Source organism: Bos indicus, chromosome 17 (genome assembly GCF_029378745.1).
Source record: "Bos indicus isolate NIAB-ARS_2022 breed Sahiwal x Tharparkar chromosome 17, NIAB-ARS_B.indTharparkar_mat_pri_1.0, whole genome shotgun sequence".
In the NCBI taxonomy this organism is placed as follows: domain Eukaryota; kingdom Metazoa; phylum Chordata; class Mammalia; order Artiodactyla; family Bovidae; genus Bos; species Bos indicus.
This window is the reverse complement of record NC_091776.1, coordinates 29,673,653-29,700,876: the sequence shown is the minus strand read 5'-3', so window position 1 is coordinate 29,700,876 and position 27,224 is coordinate 29,673,653. Positions and strand designations below refer to the sequence as shown.

Below are 27,224 nucleotides of genomic sequence, written 5' to 3'. Positions count from 1 at the left end.
TTTGTTCTTGATTTTAAGTTCACTGGAAACAGTTACTAATTAGATATTTGGGAACATTTAAAAATTGATACATTAGCAAATTATAGAACAATGAAAATAGTAAAAAGAAGCCAAAGAAGAGGAAATAAGTTTTACAATAAGTATGTTAAGGAATAATTCAGTAGGATAGGTTTTTTTCCCCCTTTTGAAGTAATTTCCACAAATGTGTACTCTTAGATTAATAATATTTAGGTCTATTAAAGTTATTATCTTTGGAAAGATTCCAGATATTTTATGGCATAGTAGGTTCTTAGTGAGTTAATGTGCTAAACAATCTGCTCAAACTATGTAAAGGATATGGAAATAAAACACATTAATATTTTAGAGTTTTTCCTTTGGGGAAAAATAGATTAGCTGATTATTTTTCTTTTAGCTTTAATTTTACAAAAGATTATTATTTATCTCAAAAGAGATGACAGAGCTAACTTTTACTACGCCTGTTAAGTACATTATAAAAATATGGTTATGCTATGTCCTGTACAGAGGTGAGTTACTATTGCTTTGTGTTTCTTGAAAACCTGTCTTGCGTTTGAATAGATATTTTCAGAATAATTATACTTTCTAATTGGAAAATGAATTTTAGGAAAACAAGTCTCTTTTGACTGATTACTATAACGGAAGAATTAGTTTTATTCAAAGGAAAACTAGAGTTTATCATGATCTGAAAATCTCCAAGTATTTTTTTCCAGGGATATTCATGTGGTACTTTGCATTTTGTTCTCATTAGATATATTTTCCTTAAAAGATAAAATGTCTATATGCTCTTCTTGCACATCTGTTGTCTGCTGCTGGTGCTGCTGCTGCTAAGTCGCTTCAGTCGTGTCTGACTCTGTGCGACCCCATAGACGGCAGCCCACCAGGCTCCCCCTTCCCTGGGATTCTCCAGGCAAGAACACTGGAGTGGGTTGCCATTTCCTTCTCTAATGCATGAAAGTGAAAAGTGAAAGTGAAGTCACTCAGTCGTGTCCGACCCTCAGCGACCCCATGGACTGCAGCCTACCAGGCTCCTCCGTCCATGCGATTTTCCAGGCAAGAGTACTGGAGTCTGCTTACAGTTATTTTGTATTCTAAGTCATTTTCAGAGTTTGTTTCTTTAATTATTATTTTTTTTTGGAGGAGTATGTTTAGAGATCAGTAGATAATGATGAAAAATGTTGCACTGATACATAGCAGAGAAGACGATATATATAGTCCCTGCCTTTACAGACCTTAATTCAAAGATGGCAGACAAGTATGTAATTACTATAATGAGAGGTGAATTTTTTTAATTGACTTACCTTGTAGAGTTTTAGTTACAAGCAAAATTGAGTGGAAGGTACAGAGTTCCCTTATACCTTTTGCATCCCCTGCCTCCCTCACCACAACCTTCCCCACTATAAACATTCATATCTTTTTAAAAAATTTATGTATTTTTAATTGAAGGATTATTTAATTGCTTTAACATATCTTTGGACCATCTACATTAATGTTAAGAATTGATTGGATTTAAATCTGTCATCTTATATTCTATTTGTCTCATCTATTCTTTGTTCTTTTTTCCTACTTTCTTTTGGATCAGCTTAGTTTTTGTAATGATTCTGTTTTATCTCTACTATTGGCTTGTATCTCGGTTTATAGTGTACATTGTAACATACCCTTTTAATGATGTATCCTTTTAAATGATACATCATTACATGTATAGGATAAGAACCTTACTAAAGTTCCATCTCCTCCCATCCTTTGTTATTATTATTTTTTAGACAATTAGGTTTTAAAGCAATTAACAGGAAAAAGGAAGTTTTAAAAATATTCTCATTTTTACCATTTACAATGCTCTTCATTTCTTAAATATTTCTTGTGCAGATATTTTGGCAATGAATTCTGTTAGCTTTCATTTAACAAGAAATGTTTAATAAAAAATTAAATTGAATTTAAAAGTAAAGCTGAAAGAAATTGAATGTTTAATTCATTTAAAATAACTGATAAATATTCTATATTAACATAAATAAACATTTTTATGAAATATAGTTCTCAAAAAATTCCTGAATAGAGTAGTATTTGTTTTAAAGTTTTACATATTTTTTAATGTTTTGTTTTATATGAGATAACTGGATACTCATATGTTTCTATATTGTCTTGTCATTTGTGGGGGTTTTTTGTTGTTGAAATAGAATAATAAAATCTGGGGAAGGGAGACATGTTTTAATAGCCTTTTCAGATAATTGAAATTTATTCTTCTTTGATATTATCCAAAGTAGGTATTCTTCTTTGATGTTATCCAAAGTTGAACAAGTGGTAGTTTTTTAGAAGTTAGTTGCAATGTGGAGTCTGAAACCATATGTCAATGACTTTCTTATACTCAGTGAAGTTTTCATACTCTGTTACATTAAAAGCCACTGGACTTCTTCCACTTTGAATGGCTCTTTTGTCATGCATGCTTTTGTAACATCATGAATCATTGGTCACCTGGTAAACTTGATTAACTTAGTTATGCAGACTTCTAAATGATGAAATATCTCAAAATACAATTTCAAAATAATCACATTTTAAAAAGTAACCCCTGAGAAGGAGAAGGAGGAAAAGAGGAGGGGAAAGAGGAAGAAAGAGAAAAAAGAGAAGAAAGAGAGAAGGGAACACCATGAATGTCCAACAATAGGGCACCAGTTACACATATTGCTTTCCACAGATACAAAAAGAACTCTGCAACCATTAAAAAGTTATTTCTGGCTAGCTTACAGTGTTTTCTTAAGAGGACCCCTAGAGAAAATACAACCAACACAGAATGAATGAGTATATCACACGTGCCTGACACACAGCGTTAAATATGTGATGGAGAGAGGAAGGCCAGCTGGTGGGCAGGCACTGAGGAGTACACACAGTTCTGGATGTTTATTGAAATAAGGCCTCAAAACTGCAAGTGCAGAAGGAAGATTTTCAAATCTCATGATAGAGACCCCGTGAGGGCCGTAGCATCTATCAAAGGGGATGTTGAAACCCCCACCAGGTGGAAGAAGTTAACTGTGCTGCCTATAAGCGTAGATACCCCATACCCATTGGAACCAAAATTAACTCCTGATACCTCACCACCAACCAGTCAGCAGAATGAGAACTAGCTGATCATGTACCCCACAATCCCCCACCCTCACCTTTTTTTCGTTGTTATTGTTGAAGTATAGTCAGTTTACAGTATTGTGGCAATCTCTGCTGTTTGGCAAAGTGACTCAGTTGCACATATATATGTGCTGCTGTGCTGTGCACAGTTGTCGTGTGCTACTCTTTGCGACCCTGTGGTCTGTAGCCTGTCAGGCTCCTCTGTCCCTGGAATTTCCCAGGCAAGAACACTGGAGTGGATTACCATTTCCTCCTCGAGGGGATCTTCCTGACCCAGGGATCGCGTCTCCTGCATTATCAGGGAGATTCTTTACCATTGAGTCACCTGGGAAGCCTGTTATACATTCTTTTTTTTTTTTTTTTCATATTTTCCCTTATGGTTTATCCCAAGCAGTTGGATATAGTTCCCTGTGCTATACAGTAGGACCTTGTTGTTTATCCATTTTAAGTGTAATAGTGTGCATATACCAACCCCAAACTCCCAGACCATCCCTCTTGCTCCCTCCTTCTACCTTGGTAACCACGTATCTGATCTTGGTCTGCCTCACCCTGTCTTTGAAAACCTTTCCCTGAAAGCCATAGGGGAGTTCAGGTCTTTGAAGCATTAACTTCCTGCATGCCTTGCTTGGTGCCTTAAACACACTAAGGAGAGTAATGTCAGGCAGATAACAGAGTGGGAAGGAATAGGTAGGTATCTGTCTAACCACTTAAACAACAATTATATTTTCAGAAATTGTCTGTATTGACAGTTTTGGAACTTTACAGTCTTTTTAAACACTTAAAGCTTCCAGAGGAAAGCATGTTGGGTAACTTGTCAATATTGGTTGATGTCAGCCTTTTGTGTAGTAGCAGCTGTCTATCTTCCACCACCCCCAGCCCTGTGACCGGCATTTGGGAAGATGGCAACCCCCACTCTGGTATGGCTTGCTGGATCCAAAATAGGCAATGAAGACCTTGTCCTTCAAATATTGGAGTTTGTATTTTGACTGCTAACTGCCTCTGATCAACAAAGTACAGACAGAGTCTGGTGGCCATTGTTTCATCCATGAATGTCTTTTTTTGTTTTTGTTTTGACATTCAAAAGCAACCACTAAAGAGGGAAATTTAGAAAACTATCACCCATGCCCAAGAAAAGATGTAGGCTCAGAAAAAGATCTAAGAGACTTTAAGCTTTCACCTCAGACTTACCTCAGCACAGAATTACCCTACAAAAATTGAGAAAAAAAACAAAACAGCAAATGCTGGGCAAGAGGGAGAATTTGATTTCCAGAGTTACCACAGTATAAGATTCAAATTTTCATTGTTAACAAAATTATGTCCATTTGAAGGAATAAAATTAATTGATGAAAAATGTACCTAATGAAGCTCCCATTCCCATTTTTCTTAATCAGAGTCTTTAAAACTAAAGAGTTAAATAAAGGAAGATATAGACAAAGATAGCAAAGCAGTGTATGAAGAAAACAAGATTATCGAGAGAGAGAAATTATATAAAGGAACCAGAAAGGAATTCTGCAGCTGAAAATACAGTAACTAAAAAGAAAAATATACCAGGGGGTTCAAAAGTAGCTTTCATCAAACAGAAAGAAAAGAATAAGCAGACTTAAAGATAGAACAGTTTAAATTATCAAATCTGAGGAACAAAAAGAACGAAGAAAAGTCAAGCAGTATCTAAGGGATCTGTCAGATACATGAACTAGACCAGTACACACACTGTGGGAATCTCAGAAGGAAAAGAGAAAGGGGGCAAGAAGAATATTTGAAAGAATAGTGGCTCCCAACTTGATGGAATACATGAATCTACAGATCTGATAAGCTTAATGAACTTGAAGTAGGATAAACCAGAAGAGACTAACTTCAAGACACTTTATAATCACACTATTGAGAACCAAAGACAAAGAGAAAATCCTGAAAGCAGCACAAGAGAAGATACTCATCATATACAAGGGATCCTTAGTAAACGTATCAGCCAATTTCTCAGCAGAATCCTTGTAGGCCAAAAGCCAGTAAACTGATATATTCAAAGTGCAGGGGGGAAAAACCTGTCAACTAAGAATTCCTTATCTGGCAAAATTGCGCTTCAAATTTGAGAGACAGAGATAAAGTCTGAAGGGGAAAAAAAAGAAACAAAAGGTACATTGATTTAGAAAAAAGGAATAAAACTGTCTTTGCTCACAGATGACATTATTATTTATATAGAAAGTCATAAATAATCAGGTTACGTGGTTAATATACAAATGTGAATCACTTCCCTATGTACCGGCAATGAACTGGTAGAATTTGAAATTAAGGGCAAAATACTATTTGCATTATCACCCTGCCCAAAATATGTACAAGATCTATATGAAGAAAAGTATAAAACTGATGAGAGGAATTAAAAAAAAAACTAAATAAATGGAGTTATATTCCATGTTCATGGATAGAAAGAGTACTGTTAAGATGTCAGTTCTTCCCAACTAGATCTACATATTCAAAACAATTCCAATAAAAAAAAATCCCAGGAAGTTATTTTGTGGATTTTAAAAAACTGATTCTTAAAGTTTTTGTGGAGAAGCAAAAGACCCAGAACAGCCAACATGATATTTAAAAAGAACAAAGTTAGAAAATTGATATTACCTGGCTTCAAGACTTACTGTAAAACTACAGTGATCAAAACAGTGTGATATTGGTGAAAAATTAGATAAATATATGAATAGAACAAACTAGAGAGCCCAGAAATAGATCCACATAAATAAAGTCAAATGGTCTTTGACAAAGGAGCAAAGGCAATACAGTGGACCAAAGATAATCTTTTTAATTAATGGTGCTTAGCACAATTGGACATTAATATGTAAAAAAGTCTAAACATTGATCTTATATGCTTCTCAAAAACTAACTCAAAGTGGATCAGAGACCTCACATAACTATAGAACTCCTTGAAGATAACAGGAGAAAATCTACGATCCTGGGTTGGTTGTTGACTTTTTAGATATGATGCCAAAAGTGAAGTTTGTGAAGGAAGAAATCAAGAAGCTGGACTTAATAAAAGTGGAAAACTTTCGCTCTATGAGTGACACTGCCAAGAGATTGAAAAGACATGCCACAGAGTGGCAGAAAATATTTATAAACTACACATCTGAGAAAGGACTATTGTCCGTGATATACAATAAAACTCATCAATAAAGCTCTTAAAGAACTCTTAAAACTCAACAGTAAAACAAAACAAAAAAAAAATTAAAAAGCACCTGTTAGAAAATTGGCCAAAGACCTAACAGACACCTCACCAAATAAGATATACAAATGGCAAATAAGCACATGAAGATACTCCATCCACATCATATATTATCAGGGAATTGGAAAAGTGAGACAGCAATGAGATTGTACAACACACCTGTTAGAATGGCCAAATCCAGAGCACTGACAACACTAATAAATGTTGGTGAGAATATGGATTAACAGGAACTCTCATTCACTGGCAATATTTTGGAATCTAAAATGGTACAGCCATTTGGAAGATAGTTTGGAAGTTTCTTACAAAACTAAACATACTCTTACATACCATCTAGCAGTCACCCTCCATGGTACTTACCCAAAGGAGCTGAAAACTTATGTCTACATGAAAATCTGTGCATGGATATTTAAAGCAACTTTATTTATAATTGCCCAAATTTGGAAGCAGCCAGGATGTCCTTCGGTAAACTGTGATATATCCAGACAATGAAATAATATTTGGTAGTAAAAAAGAAATGAGCTATGAAACCATGAAAAGACATGGAAGAACCTTAAATGCATATTACTAAGTGAAAAGGCTACACACTGTAAAATTCCAACTATTTGACATTCTGGAAAAGGAAAACTATGGATAGAAAGACTGTTTTTTTTCTAGGGGTTGAGGGGAAGGAGAGATGAATAGTTGGAACTCGGGATTTTTAGGCTGTGTATGACACTGTAATGATAGCTACTTCTTGTTATAAAGTATAGAATGCACAGCACCAAGAATAAAGGCTAATATAACTGTGAACTTGGGGTGATTATAATGTCAGTGTGGATTGGTCAGTTGTAACAAATGTTACTACTCTGGTGGTAGATGTGCTGGATGTTGATAGTGGAGGAAGCCATGGTCTGGGGAGCAGGGAGTATAGATGGTATAAGGGAAGTCTCTATACCTTCCATTCAGTTTGCCATAATGCTAATGTTTCCTTAAAAGATAAAGTATTCATTAAAAAAAAAAAAAAAAAAGCTGAAGGAGTTTGTTACCACTAGATTTGCCCAGTAAGAAATGCTAAAGGTAGTCCTCAGTTTGACATGGACACTTGACAGTAACGTGAACACATATGAAGAAAGAAGCAATTTTGGTAAGAGTTTTACTGTAATTTAACTTATAACTCCACTTTTTACTTTCTATGTCATTTTAAAAGACAAATAACTTTTAAAAAATTACTGCTTTGTTATATACTATATAAAGATTTAATCAGTAACAGACAGTAGGGAACAGATATGTATAAGAGTAGAGTTTTTGTTAATTATAATCCTCATGACTACCACAAAGAAAATATCTATAGATCATATATAAGAGGAAATGAGAAGAGAGTCAAAATATTTTATTCAGAAGGAAAAGAAGCAACACAAAAGTTAGTAAGAGGAAGTGAAGGACAGCAAATCTATAAGGCATATAGAAAACTAATAACAAAATGGCAGGTCCCTCCTTACCAGCAGTTACTTTAAATATGAATAGCCTTCATTTTCCAATTAGAAGACAGAGATTGGTAGAATGGTAAAAAACATGATCCAACTATATACATCTACAGAGACTCATATTAAATTCAAAGACACAAATAGATTGAAAGTGAAAGGATGGTAAAAGATGTACATTTGAGAGAGCTCGGATAGCTGTTTTAATATCAGACAAACTATAAGAAAAATACAAGAGATAAGGACATTATTTATTAATAGAAGGTTCAATATAGAAGACATAGCATTTATGTAACTAATAACAGCCCCTCAGGAGATATATGAAACAAAAACTGACAGAAATAAGAGGAGAAATAAACATTCTGTAAGCATAATTGGAGATTTCAATACCCTGCTTTCAATAATGCATAGATCAACCAACCCAATATAAAATGATAAACAAAATAGAGTACACGAACAACATTATAAGGCAATTAGACCTAACACATTTAAAAAATTTTCACCTAACAATAGCATGTGAATAGTGTGAAAGTCTCTCAGCCATGTCCGACTCTTTGCGACCCCATGGACTATACAGTCCATGGAACTCTCCAGGCCAGAATACTGGAGTGGGTAGCCTTTCTCTTCTCCAGGGGATCTTCCCAACCCAGGGATCGAACCCAAGCCTCTTGCATTGCAGGTGAATTCTTTACCAGCTAAGCCACAAGGGAAGCCCAAGTATACTGGAGTGGGTAGCCTATCCCTTCTCCAGCAGATCTTCCCGATCCAGGAATGGAACCAGGGTCTCCTGCATTGCAGGCGGATTCTTTACCAACTGATCTATCAGGGAAGGCCGTATCACCTAACAATGGAAGAATACAAGTTCTTAAGATCACGTGGGGCATTCACAATAGACTATATGTTTGACCAGAACAGAATTTCTAATAAATTTTAAAAGAGGTATCACACAAAGTATCTTCTCTGACAACAATGGGATGTTAGAAATCCCTAACAGAAGGAAAATGAAAATTCACAAATATGTAGAAATTAAATAGCATATTCTTAAGTACCCCGTGGCAACCCACTCCAGTACTCGTGCCTGGAAAATCCCATGGATAGAGGAGCCTGCAGTCCATGGGGTCGCTAAGAGTCAGACAAACTGAGCAACTTCACTTTCACTTTTCACTTTCCTGCATTGGAGAAGGAAATGGCAACCCACTCCAGTGTTCTTGCCTGGAGAATCCCAGGGACGGGGGAGCCTGATGGGCTGCTGTCTATGGGGTCGCACAGAGTCGGACACGACTGAAGCGACTTAGCAGCAGCAAGTACCCCATGGGTCAAAGAAGAAATTACAGTGGAAATTAGAAAATACATTTGACCCTCCATATCTTGGATTTCTCATCCATGAAGGAAAAAAAAGAAGATGCAAGAAACTCAAATCAGAAATGAAAATGGAGGCATTATTACTGACATTACAGAGATAGAAGGGATTCTAAGAGAATACTATGAACAAATTGTTATATATCAAATTACATAACCTAGAATAAATTCTTGAAACACATAAATTACCTAAACTAATTTAATAAAAAATAAAAAATTCAACCCACCTATAAGAAATAAAGAGATTGAATCAGTAATCAAAAACCTCTAACAAAATTCTGAATCAAATGGTTTCACTAGTGAATTCTACCAAATATTTGAAGAAGAGTTAGCACTAACTCTCCTCAGACTCTTTCAAAGAACTGAAGAGAAGGGAATAGTTATTCTATTGAGGCCTGCATTACCCTAATACCAAAACCAGATAAAGGCATCACAAGAAAATAAAATTACATACCAGTATCCCTTATAAATAAATGCATATGTCCTCAAAAAATATTAGCAAATTAAATCTAACAGTGTATTAAGAGGATTATTCACCATGACAAATAGGATTTATCCCAGTAGTATGTGATTCAATATAATGTAAGGAAACCAATATAATGCATCATATTAATAGAACCAAGGGGAAAAACTATGTAATCATTTCAACTGAAATGGAAAAGTTATTTGATACAATCCACTGTCCTTTCATGATTAAAAAGTCTTAGAATGCTAAAATTAGAGGGAAAATTCCCCAACATGATAAAAGATATTTATGAGAAACCCATGGTGGGCCTTATACTCTGGTGAAAGGCTAAAAGCTGTCATCCTAAGATCAGGAATAAGACAGGGATACATGCTTTTATCATTGGTATTCACTGTTATGCTGGAATTCCTGTGTACAAAATAGACATAAATCAGTTGTCTTTCTATATGCAGCACTGAACAATTTGAAAAAGAAATTCAGAAAGCAATTCTATTTACATTAGCATCTTAAAAAGATAAATACTTAGGAATAAATCTAACCAAGGAAGCAAAAGACACACACTGAAAACTAAAAAATTTTAGTAGACCTAAATAAATGGAAAGACAGCCCATTTTCATGGATAGGAAGACTTAACATTGTTAAGACATTATTACAGTTCTAAGTGATCTATATATATTTGACACAGTCCCTGCAAAAATGGAAAAAGCTTATCCTCAATTTTTTATAAAATTGCAGGGAACCCTGAAAAGCCAAAATGACCTTTTAAAAAAATAAAATCGAAGGACCAACACTTGCCAACTTTGAAAGTTACTATAAGGATACAGTAATTAAAACAGTTTGGTCTTGGCTTAAGGACAGACATGTAGACTAATGGAACAGAAAAGAGTCTAGAAATAAACACTGTCGTATATGGTCAGTTTATTTTCTACAGTGGTGCTGTTCAATGAAAGAGAGGATCATCTTTTTAACAAATGGTGCTGGGAAACTGGATATCCAGTGTGTAAAAGGATGAGATCCATACTTTATACCAGATACAAAAAAATTAACTGAAATGGATTGAAGACATAAACCTAAGAGCTAAAACTATAAAACTCTTAGAAGAAAACATAGGGGAACATCTTTATGATGCTAGATTTGACAGTAGTTTCTTGAGCATGACACCAAAGCACAGGCAATAAAAGAGAAAAACAAATAAATTTTACTTCGTCACAATTATGCACTTTTGTATAAAAAAAGAATACTATCAACATGGAAAGACAACCTACTGAATGTGCTATGCTTAGTCACTCCATCGTGTCCAACTCTTTGTAACCTCATGGACCGTATGTAGCCTGCCAAGCTCCTCTGTCCAAGGGGATTCTCCAGGCAAGAATACTGGAGTGGGTTGCCATGCCCTCCTCCAGGGGATCTTCCCCACCCAGGTATCGAACCCAGGTCTCTGCATTACAGACAGATTCTTTACCATCTGAGCCACCAGGGAAACCCACCTAGTGAATAGGAGAAAACATTTGCAAATTATATATCTGAAAAGGGGGTTAATAGTCTGAGAAAATCTTCAACAACTTCAACACACACACACAAGTTGCTCAGTCATGTCTGACTCTTTGCGACCCCATGGATTATAGCCCACCAGGCTCCTTGGTCCTCCTGAGAAACCAACAGTTCTCGCACTATGATCTTGGACTTCAGGCCTCTAGGACTGTGAGAATAGAAATTTCTATTGTTTAAGCCACCCAGTCTGTGGTATCTTGTTATGGCAGTTGAGCTAATACAGATGTGTATAATCAAAAAAATTGAAAGTAAATGTTTGTGTGGATGTGGAGAAATGGAAAACAGTTTGGCATTTTCTCAAAATGGTAAAACAGAATTACCATATGACCTAGGTATTTTACTCCCAAATCTATATCTAAAAGATATGAAAAGTGTCAGTTGAACAGATATTTTTATGCCCATGTTTATAGAAGCAGTATTCATAATAGCCAGAGGGTAAAAACAATACCTAGTCCATCAACATATGACTAGATAACACAATAGGTATATACATACAATGGAATGTGGTTCAACCATAAAGAATAATGAAATTTTGATTTAAGCCTCGACTTGAATGGTCCTTGAGAACAAACATGCTTAGTGATACAAGGCAGACTCAGAAGGATGAATTTAGTATGCTTCCACTTATATGAGGTACCTAGAATAGTCAAATTTCAAAGACAAAGTAGAATAGAATTTATTGGGGGCTACAGGGAGAGGGAAAGTATTATTCATTATTTAATGAATAGAGTTTTTGTTGGGGATTATAAAGAAGTTTTTGTTGGAGATAGTAGTGATATAACGTGAATATTTAATACTGATGAGCCACTACACTTAAGAATGATTAAAATTACAAATATCATATATATTTTACAACACACACAAAGTCTTAAAAAAAAAAAGCCACTGATTTCATTAGGTAAGTGTTTAGATATGAGTGGAAACTACTAGGCTTATGGTAACAAAAAGTTTCCAAAATCCTTATTTTTGCATGAAATTTTGATTTTTCCTCAACATTTTGTTGAGGAAATAAACAGATTCATGTTTTCATTTTCAAGGAAATGCCTGTGCCAAAACAAAGTCTGAATAACTAAGTTGTTGTTTAATCTTCTAATTAAAAATGGTATTCCATGAAAAAAATCAGCTAGTCCAGGTCACAACTTTTTTTCAGGAATGCTTTGACTTAGTACAACAATCATAGTACTGCTGTAACAAATATGCCATAGACTGAGGAGCTTAAATAGCAAGTGTTTATTTCTCACAGATCTGAGATTTAGGTGCCCACAGATCCTGTGTTTGGTGAGGGCCTGCTTCCTAGTTTGCTCATGACCATCTTGTTGTATCCTCACATAGCAGAGAGCTGAGAGAGCGGGAAGTACTCTTATATCTCCTCTCGTAAGGGCACTAATCCCACTCATGAAGGCTCTGCCATCATGACATATTTACTCCTAAAACCATCACATTGGGGGTTAGCAAGTCAACGAACAGTCCATAACAACAACCTGATCATACTTTGATATGCTTCAAAAGTGCTTTTCTCCTCCTGATTGTTATAATAAACACATAGAATGAAATTTACCATCTTAACCATTTTTAAGAGTACAGTTCAGCAGTGTTAAGTATATTCGCATTGTTGTGAAACATCTCCAGAACATTCTCATTTTGCAAAACTAAAGCTTCTGTCCCATTTTGTCACACACAGTAAGATGTACTCAAGTGTTGATAGTTCATAAAGTTAATTTTGTTTGCTTCATCAAAGATCTCTTAAGATAAAACTGGCAAAAGAAAAAAATTCAAGTATTACATAGCAGTGAATAATACAACCAGTAGTAAGTAAGGTTTGGTGCCAATGCTTCAGTTTGCATCAGCAGTTTTATACACCGTTGCTTTAGTACCATCAGTATAAATGTGAACACAACGAAGAGGGCAAATAATGTCTAGAATTTTGAAAATAGTTTTGACCTTGCAGGCTTTCTAAAAGGTTCTTGGAAACCCCTCTAAGTATCTGCAGACCACATATTGAGAACCAGTGATGTAAATCAGTTTTAGGAAGATCACTTTGGTGACAGCATAGAGGAAGGAGGTTGGAAAAACCCAGACACCAGTTAGTTCAAGTGAAAGGAGGAAAGCCTCAATTTGAATAATAGAGTGAAGATGAAAAGGAAAAGATGGATATAGGTGATATTTTCAGAGGTGAAATTGATTTACAGAGTTGTAGGTATGTCTTTAGGATAATGAAAATATTGTCTGTGTGCTGGATTTTATTCCTCATTTCTACTTTTTCAATTTATGTTATTAACCTAATTACTCATAAAAATTGAAAATTTCTCCAGTACCATAAGAAAAAAATAAATATAAACTAAATTAACAGATCTGGAAAAGAGGAGTAAGCTAGCTGGTCAGTTATCTGCTTCTACTTACTGTTTCAGTTTGAGGATTTATGACCATGTCCTTTATCTACTTCTGAATTAACCCATGTGTTGAACATGAGTAGCTGTATATCATTAGTTTAGGAGAGTTTTAGGGGCTAATGCCTTCACTGTTCAGACTCTCAGTAACAAACAGTGCAAATTGTTTTAAACACTTGGTTCTCGATATTTCAGTTTGAAGGTTTTTTCCCCCCTCCTCAAACAGCAGTTCAAATGCTTCGCCTTCAGAAGGTGCACCACTAATAGGAAGTTACGGATGTACTCCTCATTCATTCCCCAAGTTCCAGCACCCTTCTCATGAACTTTTGAAGGAAAACGGCTTTACCCAACAAGTGTACCACAAGTATCGTAGAAGATGCGTAAGTGGTAAGATGCTTTCCTTTATATAGTCATCTTTATGATTAAAACATAATTGTAAAAAATTCAAGTTGTAACATTTAATATCAGGTTAAAATATTCTTTTGTTTTGTTTTAATTACCTTAAATATTTTTATATATTCTTTATTCATGTATTTTATAGTTTAGATACATTAGGGAATAAACTTTACTGTGTTCTCATTACTATTGACAAATGCTTAAACTTGAGCAATGAGTCAGAAAAATGATTCTTTGTTTAGAAGAAACTCAAATATGTTTTGGGGATTAATGTATTTCAGCTTTCTTTATTTTATGCTGTATAAAATGTCTGCCATTTTGACTTTTTTCAGAGAGAAAACGCTTGGGAATTGGCCAGTCCCAAGAAATGAATACCCTCTTCCGTTTCTGGTCCTTTTTCCTCAGAGATCACTTCAATAAAAAAATGTATGAGGAATTTAGACAACTTGCTTGGGAAGATGCAAAAGAAAATTACAGGTCAAATATTTTCTCCTATTTTTACACTTGGAGGGAGTTTTTATTTTTTAAAGTTAATTTATTTTTGTCTGAACTAGGTCTTCATTGCTATGCATGGGCTTTCTCTAGTTGCACCAAGTGCATGGGCTTCTCACTGCAATAGCTTCTCTCATTTCGGTGCACAGGCTCTAGTTCAAATGGCTCAGTAGTTGTGGCTCACGGGCTTAGTTGCCCCGTGGCATGTGGGATCTTCCTGACCCAGGGATAGAATCCATGTCCCCTGCATTGGCCTGCAGATTCTTAACCATCAGGGAAGTCCCTGAAGTAGTCTGATTTTGGACTGTGAAAATACCATGTGATAGCTAAGGAAAAGATTGTATTAATTTTCTATTGCTGGATAGCAGAATACTCCAGAAATTAAAAGCTTAAAATAACAAACATTTATTAGGTAATAGTTTCTAAGGGTCAAGGCTCCAGGAACAACTTTACTGAGAATCTCTGGCTCAGTTCCCCTGTAGGATTGCAGTCAAGTTATTGGATGGGGCTGCAGTCTCTGAAGAGATTAGAGGATCTTCTTCAAGCTCATTCACTTAGATATTGGCAAGAGGCTTAAGTACCTCACCACCTAGGCCTCCCCATAGACATTTCACCATATGACTTCACTCAGAGTGAATGATCTAAAAAAGAGGAGAACTTCCAAGATGGAAGCTTCAATGTCTTACATAACCTACACCTGAAACTAACATCACTTCTGCCATATTATTGTGTTCACACAAACCAACCCTGGTATAATATAGGAGGGAGCTGCACAGGTTTGTGTATATCAGGAGGTGGGACTGTCCAGAACTGTATTAGTGGCTGGTACAAAAGCCAAATGAAATTTGAAAGACATTTTTCTCTCTCTTGCCCCCACCATTACAGATTTCCCTTGGATGTGCATATATACATCCCCAAACTGATACATGCTTAGAGCCAAACCAATTGTTAAGATTCCTTGAGACAAGAAGAAGTAAGGCCTTTCATGATACCTCCTGACTCACCTGTTCAATCTCATTTTTTCCTACTACAGTTGACCCTTCGACAATACCAATTTGAACCTGAATGGGTCCACTTATATGCATGTTTTCTTCAGTTGTAAATACTATAGTACTCCATAATCCATGTGTGATTGGATCTGTGAAGTTCTCTTGTAAAGCTCAAATAAGAATCCATTGTTAATCAGTTTGTGATCTTCAAGAGAAATACAAGATGCTGCAAAAACTTTTTTCTGAAAAAAAAAAAAAAAAAATTTTTTTTTACACTTGCACTGACTTGTGTAAAAATAAAGCCTATTTAGTTTTCATCTAGAATCTTGATCAGGAATGATAGATAAATGGCATGTATACCTCATTACTGACATCTCTAATCAATCCCAGCATTATTTAATATTGTTCTTGAATTCAGATTTATAGTCTTTCTTCTCACACCTTTAATGGCTACTGCCAGTTAATCTGAGTTGGCACAAAAGGCAAAATTTGCCATTTCTTTAAAAAAAGGTTTTTTTTAAATTTTATATTGGGGTATAGTGATTTATATATATAGTGATTATATATATATAATATATATATATATATATAGTGATTTATAGTGCTGTGTTTCAGGTGTACAGCAGAGTGATTCATTTATACATATATCCATTTTTTTCCAGATTCTTTGCCCAGATAGGTTGAGTAGTTTCCTGTACTATACAGTAGGTCCTTGCTAATTATCTGTTTTATATATAGTAGTGTGTATATGTTAATCCCAATCTCCTAATTTATCCCTACCCCTACCTTTCCCCTTTGATAACCATTAGTTTGTTTTCAAGATCTGTGAGTCTGTTTCTGTCTTATAAATAAGTTCATTTGTATCATCTTTTTAGATGCCATATATAATATTATACGATATTTGTCTTCCTCTGTCTGACTTCACTTAGTATGAGAATCTCTAGGTCCATCCATGTTGCTGCAAGTGGCATTATTTTATTATTTATTTATGGCTGAGTAGGTTCCATTGTATATATGTACACATCTTCTTTATCCATTCATCTGTTGATGGACATTTAGGTTGCTTCCATATCTTGGCTATGGTAAATAGTGCTACTGTGAACATTGGGGTGCATGTATCTTTTCAGATTATAGTTTTCTCCAGATATATGCTCTGGAATGAGATTGCTCGGTCATATGGTAGTTCTATTTTTCACTTTTCTCTGTACTGTTCTTCATAGTGCCTGATCTAGATATTCTCATTCAAACTGTGGTATGCTACCCATTAATGGGTTGAAATCAATTTAATGGTTTTAACTTACTTAAAAAAATAGTAAATGCAGGGGACGTGGGTTCATCCTTGGTCAGGGAACTAAGATCCTCCATGTCGTGGGGCAACTAAGTCTGCATGCTGCAACTACTACAGATTCCACATGATGCAGTGAAGAACCCATGTGGCACAACTAAGACCTGACTCAGCCAAATAAATTGTAGGTCAGTTGTTCAGTCGTGTCGGACTCTTTGCAACCCCATGGACTGCAGCACACCAAACTTCCCTGTCCTTCACTATCTCCCAGAGTGTGCTCAAACTCATGTCCATTGAGTCGGTGATGCCATTCAGCCATCTCATTCTCTGTCGCCTCCTTCTCCTCCTTCTGTCAATCTTTCCCAGCATCAGGATCTTTTTTAATGAGTTGACTGTTCGCATCAGGCGGCCAGAGTATTGGAGCTTCAACTTCAGCATCAGTCCTTGCCATGAATATTCAGGGTTGATTTCCTTTAAGATTGACGGGTTTGATCTCCTTTCTGTCCAAGGGACTCTCGAGTCTTCTCCAGCACCACAATTCCAAAGCATTGATTCTTCAGTACTCAACCTTCTTTATGGTCCAGCTCTCACATCCGTACATGACTACTGGAAAAACCATAGTTTTGGCTATACAGACTGTCAGCAGCAACCTGATGTCTCCGCTTTTCAATATGCTGTCTAGGTTTGTCATAGTTTTCTTTCCAAAGAGCAAGCACCTTTTCATTTCATGGCTGTAGTCACTGTCCACAGTGATTGGAGCCCAAGAAAATAAATTCTATCACTGTTTTCACCTTTTCCCCATCTATATGCCATGAAATGATAGGACCAGATGTTATGATCTTAGTTTTATGAATGTTGACTTTTGAGAGGGTAACAGGCAGGAAGGCCAGGGGTCTCCAAACGGAGGAAATAGACAGCAAGTGTCAGACATATTTTCTCTCTCTCTTAAGCGGCAGGACGAAACAAACTACAAGTGTCCAGATTTTTTCACCTTTTCTATGCAAATTTAAATAGGGTGGCCACGTGCATCTCGAACCTCCTTGCAAGCACAGAGGCTCAGGCTATTGGCCCGCACACCACTACGCATGTGTATCAACTACAAGGGTGGGTGATGGAGTTGAGGCTTTCTATTAACACCACAGCCAAAGAGGAGGGTAATACTGTGCCTCTTTGTCAAGCCAAACCCTCCCCCAGCTTTATTAATCTTCAAGCAAGTTCCCCACCAGCCACTTTGCTGAAAATCCTGCCAACAAAGTTGCCTGCAGGTATTGACCACAGCCCAAGGAATGCCTAGGACTCCTAGAATAGGTTTATTTTCCTGTGGAATGTGGAGAAGACGAAAGGAGTGTTAGACCTGAGTACAGAGATGAGGAGAAAGTGAGAAAGCAGTGATTGAGAAGAGAATTTCACATTGGCTTCAACTCTTTGAATGGTTTTTCAGAGACTTCTTTTTTTTAAAAAAAGTTTTTATTAATATTTGTATTGGGGCATAACCAATTAACTGTTGTGAAAGTCCTGCAGTCAATCCTGCTGGCCTTCAAAGTCACATTCTCTGGGAATTCCTAGTCCTTTGTCATTGTTGGGTTCCAGTGTCCTGTCAATTGTTGTTAAACAGCTAGTTGCGATTTTGGTGGTCTCACAGGAGATGAGTGCATGACTTGGTCTCATAGGAGAAGGTGAGTGCCATCTTAAATCTGTTTCTAGAGAGACTTCTTTATTCTGTATGAATAAGGAAGACTGTGTAGTGATGTATGTCATAAACCATCACAATATTGTTAGTTATCCTCCAATTAAAAATAAAGTTAAAAAAAGGAAGACTGAGCAGGAATAAGGCTAAAGTGAAGCTTGAGGAATTGGGGTTGGGCACTGAAAAAATTTTGGCTAAGCTATTATCTAAGAAAAAAGAGAAATAATCAAAATAATTTTAGAAAGAGAGGGGCTCTGATGTTTGTGGATAAGTTTGGACCTACCTGCTTGGAAAGAGGAAGGATACGTTATGTTTGGACATATGTTTGTTTCATCATCTTCATCAAAATGCAATTTTTGAATAAGATCTGAATGGGTTTCCCTCTAGCCTTAGATAGTGATCTCTCCATTCACACTTAAAATTTAAGAGTTATGCTCCCATTAGAATGGCATCAAGAAAACAAAGAATGACAGTTGCTGTTGAGGATGTGGTGAAAAAGGAACCTTTATATACTGTTGGTGGAAATGTAAATTGGTCCAATCACTATGGAAAGCAATAAAGAGATTCCTCAAAAAACTAAAAATAATCTGCCATGTGACCCAGCAGTTCCACTACTGGGTATATACCCAAAGGAAATGAAAACAGTATTTTGAAGAGAGAAGTGTACTCCCATGTTTATTGCAGTGTTCCCAATAGCCAAGATGGCAAATAGATGGGGAAGCAATGGAAACAGTGACAGACTTTATTTTTTGGGGCTCCAAAATCACTGCAGATGGTGACTGCAGCCATGAAATTAAAAGGCATTTGCTCCTTGAAAGAAAAGTTATGACCAACCTAGACAGCATATTAAAAAGCAGAGACATTACTTTGCCTACAAAGGTCCATCTAGTCAAAGCTATAGTTTTTCCAGTAGTCATGTATGGATGTGAGAATTGGACTACAAAGAAAGCTGAGCACCAAAGAATTGATGCTTTTGAACTGTGGTGTTGGAGAAGACTCTTGAGAATCCCTTGGACTGTAAGGAGATCCAACCAGTCAATCTTCAAGGAAATCAGTCCTAAATATTCCTTGGAAGGATTAATGCTGAAGCTGAAACTCCAAAACTTTGGCCACCTAATGTGAAGAACTGACTCATTTGAAAAGACCCTGATGCTGGGAAAGATTGAAGGTGGGAGGAGAAGGGGACAACAGAGGATGAGATGGTTGGATGACATGAGTTTGGATAAACTCCAGGAGTTGGTGATGGACAGGGAAGCCTGGTGTGCTGCAGTCCATGGGGTCGCAAAGAATTGGACACGACTGAGCGACTGAACTGAACTGAACTGGAGACAACCTAAGTGCCCTTCAGAGAATGAATGGATAAAAAAGATGCAGTATGTATATGCAATGGAATATTATTCAGCCATAAGAATATTCAGCCAGTTTCCAACAACACAAGAGAAGACCCTACACATGGACATCACCAGATGGTCAACACCGAAATCAGATTGATTATATTCTTTGCACGCAAAGGTGGAGAAGCTCTATACAGTCAGCAAAAACAAGACTGGGAGCTGACTGTGGTTCAGATCGTGAACTCCTTATTGCCAAATTCAGACTTAAATTGAAGAAAGTAGGGAAAACCACTAGACCATTCAGGTATGACCTGAATCAAATCCCTTATGATTATACAGTGCAAGTAACAAATAGATTAAAGGGATTAGATCTAATAGAGTGCCTGAAGAACTAAACACAGAGGTTCATGACGTTTTACAGGAGGCAGTGATCAAGACCATTCCCGAGAAAAAGAAAGGCAAATGGTTGTCTGACAAGGGCTTACAAATAGCTGAGAAAAGACAAGGTAAAGGCAAAGGAGAAAAGGAAAGATATACCCATCTGAACGCAAAGTTCCAAATAACAAGGAGAGATAAGAAAGCCTTCCTCAGTGATCAGTGCAAAGAAATAGAGGAAAACAATAAAATGGGAGAGACTAGAGATCTCTTCAAGAAAATTAAAGATACCCAGGGAACATTTCATGCAAAGATGGGCTCAATAAAGGACAGAAATGGTATGGACGTAACAGAAGCAGAACATATTAAGAAGAGGTAGCAAAAATACACAGAAGAACTATACAAAAAAGATCTTTATGACCCAGATAACCACGATGGTGTGATCTTTCACCTAGAGCCAGACATCCTGGAACGTGAAGTCAAGTGGGCCTTAGGAAGCATCACTACGAACAAAGCTAGTGGAGGTGATGGAATTCCAGTTGAGCTATTTCAAATCCTGAAAGATGAAGCTGTGAAAGTGCTACAGTCAATATGCCAGCAAATTAGAAAAACTCAGCAGTGGCCACAGGACTGGAAAATGTCCATTTTTTCTTCCTTGGAAGAAAAGTTATGACCAACCTAGACAGTATATTAAAAAGCAGAGACATTACTTTGCCTACAAAGGTCCATCTAGTCAAAGCTATGTTTTTTCCAGTAGTCATCTATGGATGTGAGAATTGGACTATAAAGAAATCTGAGTGCCAAAGAACTGATGCTTTTGAACTGTGATGTTGGAGAAGACTCTTTAGAGTCCCTTGGACTCTCAATCTTGGACCAGTCAATCTTCAAGGAAATCAGTCCTGAATATTCTTTGGAAGGACTGATGCTGAAGCTGAAACTCCAATACTTTGGCCACCTGATGTGAATGCCAATCCCCAAAAAAGGCAATGCCAAAAAATGTTCAAACTACCACACAATTGCACTCATCTCACACACTAGCAAAGTAATGCTCAAAATTCTACAAGCCAGGCTTCAACAGTACGTGACCCATGAACTTCCAGATGGTCAAGCTGGATTTAGAAAAGGCAGAGTAACCAGAGATCAAATTGCCAACATCTGCTGGGTCATCAAAAAAGCAAGATAGTTTCAGAAAAACATCTACTTCTGCTTTATTGACTATGCCAAAGCCTTTGACTCTGTGGATCACAACAAACTGAGGAAAATTCTTTAAATGATGGGAATACCAGACCACCTCTCCTGCCTCCTGAGAAAACTGTATGTAGGTCAAAAAGCAACAGTTAGAACCGGACATGGAACAATGGACTGGTTCCAAATGGGGAAAGGAGTACGTCAAGGCTGTATATTGTCACTCTGCTCATTTAACTTATATGCAGAGTACATCATGAGAAACACATGAAGCACAAGCTGGAATCAAGATTGCTGGGAGATATATCAATAACCTTAGATACACAGATGAAACCACCCTTATGGCCGAAAGCAAAGAACTAAAGAGCCTCTTGATGAAAGTGAAAGAGGAGAGTGAAAAAGTTGGCTTAAAACTCAACATTCAGAAAACTAAGATCATGGTATCCGGTCCCATCACTTCATGGCAAATAGATGGGGAAACAGTGGAAACAGTGTCAGACTTTATTTTTTGGGGCTCCAAAATCACTGCAGATGGTGACTGCAGCCATGAAATTGAAAGACGCTTGCTCCTTGGAAGAAAAGTTATGACCAACCTAGACAGCATATTAAAAAGCAGAGACATTACTTTGCCTACAAAGGTCCATCTAGTCAAAGCTATGTTTTTTCCAGTAGTCATCTATGGATGTGAGAATTGGACTATAAAGAAATCTGATTGCCAAAGAATTGATGCTTTTGAACTGTGATGTTGGAGAAGACTCTTGAGAGTCCCTTGGACTGTAAGGAGATCCAGCAGTCAATCTTCAAGGAAATCAGTCCTGAATATTCTTTGGAAGGACTGATGCTGAAGCTGAAACTCCAATACTTTGGCCACCTGATGCAAAGAACCGACTCATTTGAAGAGACCCTGGGAAAGATTGAAGGTGGAAGGAGAAGGGGATGACAGAGGATGAGATGGTTGGAATGCATCACTGATGCGATGGACATGAGTTTGAGTAGGCTCGATGGACATGAGTTTGAGTAGACTCCAGGAGTTGGTGATGGACAGGAAACCCTGGTGTGCTGCAGTCCATGGGGTTGCAAAGAGTCAAACACAACTGAGCAACTGAATTGAACTGACCTGAACCAAATTTAAAAAGAGGTTTCTTTTAAATTCTGTGTTTCCGTGAGGACACCTGGCTCCACCAGAACTTAACGTTTCTCAAACCTTGAGCTAGCTGATGAGATGTGTTTTTGTTTTGGAAATGTTTGTCTTAAGCTATGTTAATGAACTATGCATTGACCCTAGACTCTGTCTTCAAGTTGTTTCTACCCAAGACTCATGAACCTACTTGACAAACCAGTATGTTTTACTCATGCAAATTTTTTCTAAAGCTATGTTAATGAGACTGTATTTGCTTGAGAACCTGCCTTTCTTCAAGATTCATGTCAATCATTTTATGGCTAGGGCAACTCACCTTGTGCCATTGTTATGTCAAAATGCGTGTTGTGGGTGAGGGACCTGGTGCCAGTCTCTGAGTTTGGAGACATTTCCTTTCTCTAATTAGCTGACTGCTGCTGCTGCTGCTAAGTCGCTTCAGTCGTGTCTGACTCTGTGCGACCCCGTAGACGGCAAACTGCTAGTAGCTATAACATCTGGCTAAAGACCAGCAGGGGGGCACTCTTTATGCCCTCTTCTGATGTCTATGTCAGAAGCTTTCTCTATCTCTTTTATACTTTAATAAAACTTTATCACACAGAAGCTCTGAGTGATCAAGCCTCGTCACTGGCCCTGGATGGAATTCCTCCCCTCAGGACACCAAGAATTACTGGAGTCGTTCGTCGCTTAACAACAATCTTTCAGTTTTAAACCAACCTTTTCACTCTGCTCTTTCACCCTCATCAAGAGACTCTTTAGTTTTTCTTTGCTTTCTGACATTAGAGTGGTATCGTCTGCATATCTGAGGTTGTTGATATTTCTTCTGACAATCTTGATTCCAGCTTGTGATTGATCCGGCCTGGCATTTCACATGATGTACTCTGCATAAGCAGGGTGACTGTATACAGCCTTCATGTGCATCTTTCCTAGTTTTGAACCAGACCTTTGTTCCATGTCTGGTTCTAACTGTTGCTTCCTGACCTGCATACAAGTTTCTCAGGAGGCAGGTCAGGTTGTCTGGTAGTCCCATCTCTTCAAGAATTTTCCACAGTTTGTTGTGATCCACAGAGTCAAAGGCTTCGGTGTAGTCAGTGAAGCAAAGTAGACGTTTTTCTGGAATTCCCTTGCTTTTTCTATGACCCAGCGGATGTTGGCAATTTGATCTCTGGTTCCTCTGCCTTTTTTAAATCCAGCTTGAACATCTGGAAGTTCTCTGTTCATGTAGTGTTGAAGACTATCTTGAAGGATTTTGAGCATTACCTTACTAGCATGTGAAATGAGCACAATTGTGTGACATTTTGAACATTTTTTGGCACTGCTTTTCTCTGGGATTGGAATGAAAACTGACCTTTTCCAGGTCTATGGCACTGCTGAGTTTTCCAAATTTGCTGGCATATTGAGTGCAGCACTTTAACAGCATTGTCTTTTAGGATTTTTAATAGCTCAGCTGGAATTCCATCACCTCCACTGCCTTTGTAGTAATGCTTACTAAAGTCCACTTGACTTCCACACTCCAGGATGTCTGGCTCTAGGTGAGTGACCACACCATCATGATTATTTGGATCTTCTGTGTATTCTTCTCACCTCTTCATAATCTCTTCTGCATCTGTTAGGTCCTTGTCATTTCTCTCCTTTTTTGTGCCCATCTTTGCATGAACTGTTTCCTTGGTATCTTTAATTTTCTTGAAGAGATCTCTAGTCTTTCCCATTCTATTGTTTTCCTCCATTTCTTTGCACTGTTCATGTAAGGCTTCTTATCTCTAGTTGCTATTCTCTGGATCTGCATCCAGTTGGGTATATCTTTCCCCTTTTCCTTTGCATTTTGCTTCTCTTCTTTTCTCAGCTATTTGTAATGTCTCCTCAGACAACCATTTTGCCTTCTTGCATTTCTTTTTCTTTGGGATGTTTTTGGTTACTGCCTCCTGTACAGTGTTATGAACTTACATCGTAGTTCTTCAGGCACTCTGTCTACCAGATCTAATCCCTTGAATCTATTTGTTACCTTCACTGTATAACCATAAGGGATTTGATTTAGGTCATATCTGAATGGTCTAGTGGTTTTCCTTACTTTCTTCAATTTAAGCCTCAATTTTCAATGAGGAGCTCCTGAGCTGAGCTACAGTCAGCTTCAGGTCTTGTTTTTGCTGACTGTATAGAGCTTTTCCATCTTCAGCTGCCAAGAATATAATCAATCTGATTTCAGTATTGACCATCTGGTGATGTCCATGTGTAGAGTCTTTCCTTGTGTTGTTGAAAGGGGGTCTTTGCTATGACCAGTGCGTTCTCTTGGCAAAACTCTTAGCCTTTGTCCTGCTTCATTTTGTACTCCATGGCCAAACTTGCTTGTTACTCCAGGTATCTCTTGACTCCTACTTTTGTATTCTAGTCCCCTATGATGAAAAGGACATCTTTTATTAGTTCTAGAAGGTCTTGTAAGTTTTCATAGAACTGTTTGACTTGAGCCTCTTCAGCAATAATGGCTGGTGCATAGATGTGGATTACTGTGATATTGAATGGTTTGCCTTGGAAATGAACAGAGATCATTCTGTCATTTTTGAGATGCACCCAAGTACTGCCATATAAATAAATAATTTTTATTTTACATAGAAAATATGAGACTTCACTGATGATAGTGAAGTTAATATGTTTTACAATTCATAGATAAATGCAAATTTTAAAATTATTTTCAAAACTTATATATGTTTTTATGTATACAAATATGTGTTGTATTGACTGTCACAAGGTAAAATATTTTTCTTATTGTTAGAACTAAGTTTTAAAGCTTTTGTTATAATTAGTGTCATCATATTTTGGTACTTATGCAAACAATTTTTATTTGTTCCTCAGGACTTTCTAATAACTTTTCTATCCAAGTATAGATTGGCAACTCTCCTTCTTTGTTCCTGTGCTATCCTGTATATAGATTTTTAAAACAGTGTTATAATTTTATCTATTTCTGCAGTGTTCATGATGAGACTGGATTAGCTATTCCTTAGCAAGTATAGCTCAGTGGTTAAGCACCTGAAGGCTTTCAAATCAAACCCATTAACTTACTGTGACCTTGGCAAGTTATAATCCCAGTAAGCTTTAGGTTCTTTATCTATAAAGTGGGGGAAACTATGGTAGATACCCTCGTAGGGTTATTGTGAAGATTTAAAAAAGAAAACACAACATTTAAAGGGCTTAACATATTGCCTGATATGCTCAATAAGTGATTATTCTTATTAGAAAGAAGACCAATACTAAATATATCCATTAATTAACATTAGCATAAAATGATTTCAAGAAGGAAGGAGAGAAACAACGTTTCATAGATATCTGCAATGTGCCAGGTCTGGTTTTTTAGTGCTTTACAAATATTATCTGACATTGAAAAGTAGGATATTATTACCCTCATTTTTAGAGATATGATTATAAACTAGAATTCAAATATAGTTCTTTCTGGTTCTCAACTTTTATGTTTTCCACTCATCTAAGCTGTCTCACAGTGATGGCTCAGTGAATAATGACAGCTGAGAGGCTGGTCCTATGCCTCTTCTCTTTCCTCCAGCAGTTATGCTACATATTTGAGTTGTAGTATTAATGTCATGCTTTTGATCTTTGGAATTAGTTTTCTAAAAAACTGGAAATCCAGAGATTGTAGTAGTCAGTTGTCCTTTACCAGTAATCTAAGAATCCTACTGCTGCTACTGCTAAGTCACTTTGGTTGTGTCTGACTCTGTGCGACCCCATAGATGGCAGCCCACCAGGCTCCACCGTCCCTGGGATTCTCCAGGCAAGAACACTGGAGTGGGTTGCCATTTCCTTCTCCAATGCATGAAAGTGAAAAGTGAAAGTGAAGTCGCTAAGTTGCGTCCGACTCTTAGCGACCCCATGGACTGCAGCCCACCAGGTTCCTCCGTCCATTGGATTTTCCAGGCAAGAGTACTGGAGTGGGATGCCATTGCCTTCTCCAAGAATCCTAATATTCCTCTAAAATATCATTCACTCAGTATAACCTAAATTTTCTCAATTCTGCTTTCCATAAAGAAAGAAGCCTCGGCTTCATCCCAAGAGATTATGATTTCATTGGTTTGGAGTGGAGCCTGCATTTTTTAAAAAGTTCCCTCAGTGGTCCATATATGTAGTCAAGGTGAGGACCACTGGTATCAATATAATATGATCCCATAAGAAGAGTTTTAAGATAGGTTTTCCATTCTTAACTGTTGTTTCGTGAGTCCTCAGTCAGACAAACTTAAGGAAAAGCATCATTTATGGCTACCAAAGGAAAGGACTCAGGTTAGTGTGGTTGGTAAGTCCACATTTCTCTTGGCACCTTGCCAAGAAATTTGTTTATTCTTCCAGGCAGACCATCACTCCATTTTAAATAAGCTGGTTACAAAAGACATATGCATACACACGTCCTCTTGTGAATAATGGCTAGGCAGTGTTATGTTACCAGGAATAAAGAAATGTTGCCTCTCCTCCACTGAGGTGCCCAGAATGATTTAGAGATTCTAAGTGAGGAAGTTTTTTAAATTGTAGCATGTTTTAGTTGAATGAGCTAGGTGGCACCTTTACTGTTGTCCATCGACTTCTCCGTGTCCACTCTCATGGATTCTGCTCATCCCCGTTAGTTGCAGGTTGAGCCCACGTAGTTTCTTGATCCATTGTCCAAAACTTGTCTCAGGTTCTCTAGGTGGTTGTGAGAAGAAAGAAATTTACTTTCTGATTTATGCAGTGATACAATTCTTTTGGCAAATTATCTTTTATTTAATGTGCTTTATAAACAGGAAGGCTCTCTTAG

General features: G+C 37.1%; 1 protein-coding gene and 1 long non-coding RNA gene across 8 annotated transcripts in view; one reads left to right on the top strand and one right to left on the bottom strand.

Moving 5' to 3' along the window:
• LARP1B (La ribonucleoprotein 1B) overlaps positions 1-27,224 on the top strand; it is a 139,639-nt gene that overhangs the window by 106,979 nt on the left and 5,436 nt on the right. For 4 of the 6 annotated variants that reach the window (XM_070769116.1, XM_019977716.2, XM_070769117.1 and 1 more), the window contains 2 exons: positions 13,787-13,947; positions 14,289-14,433. The exons of 1 other annotated variant lie outside the window; for it this stretch is intronic. In XM_070769116.1, coding sequence (XP_070625217.1) covers positions 13,787-13,947; positions 14,289-14,433 — 306 coding nt within the window. Of the gene's footprint in view, positions 1-13,755; positions 13,948-14,288; positions 14,434-27,224 lie in introns of those variants that run through there. One more of the 6 variants, XM_070769118.1, reaches the window with a different exon arrangement.
• Positions 14,830-27,224, bottom strand: part of LOC109571325 (uncharacterized) — a 28,948-nt gene continuing 16,553 nt past the window's right edge. For both annotated transcript variants that reach the window (XR_002182637.2, XR_002182638.2), the window contains one exon: positions 14,830-27,112. This is a non-coding gene — a long non-coding RNA (uncharacterized lncRNA). The remainder of the gene's footprint in view (positions 27,113-27,224) is intronic.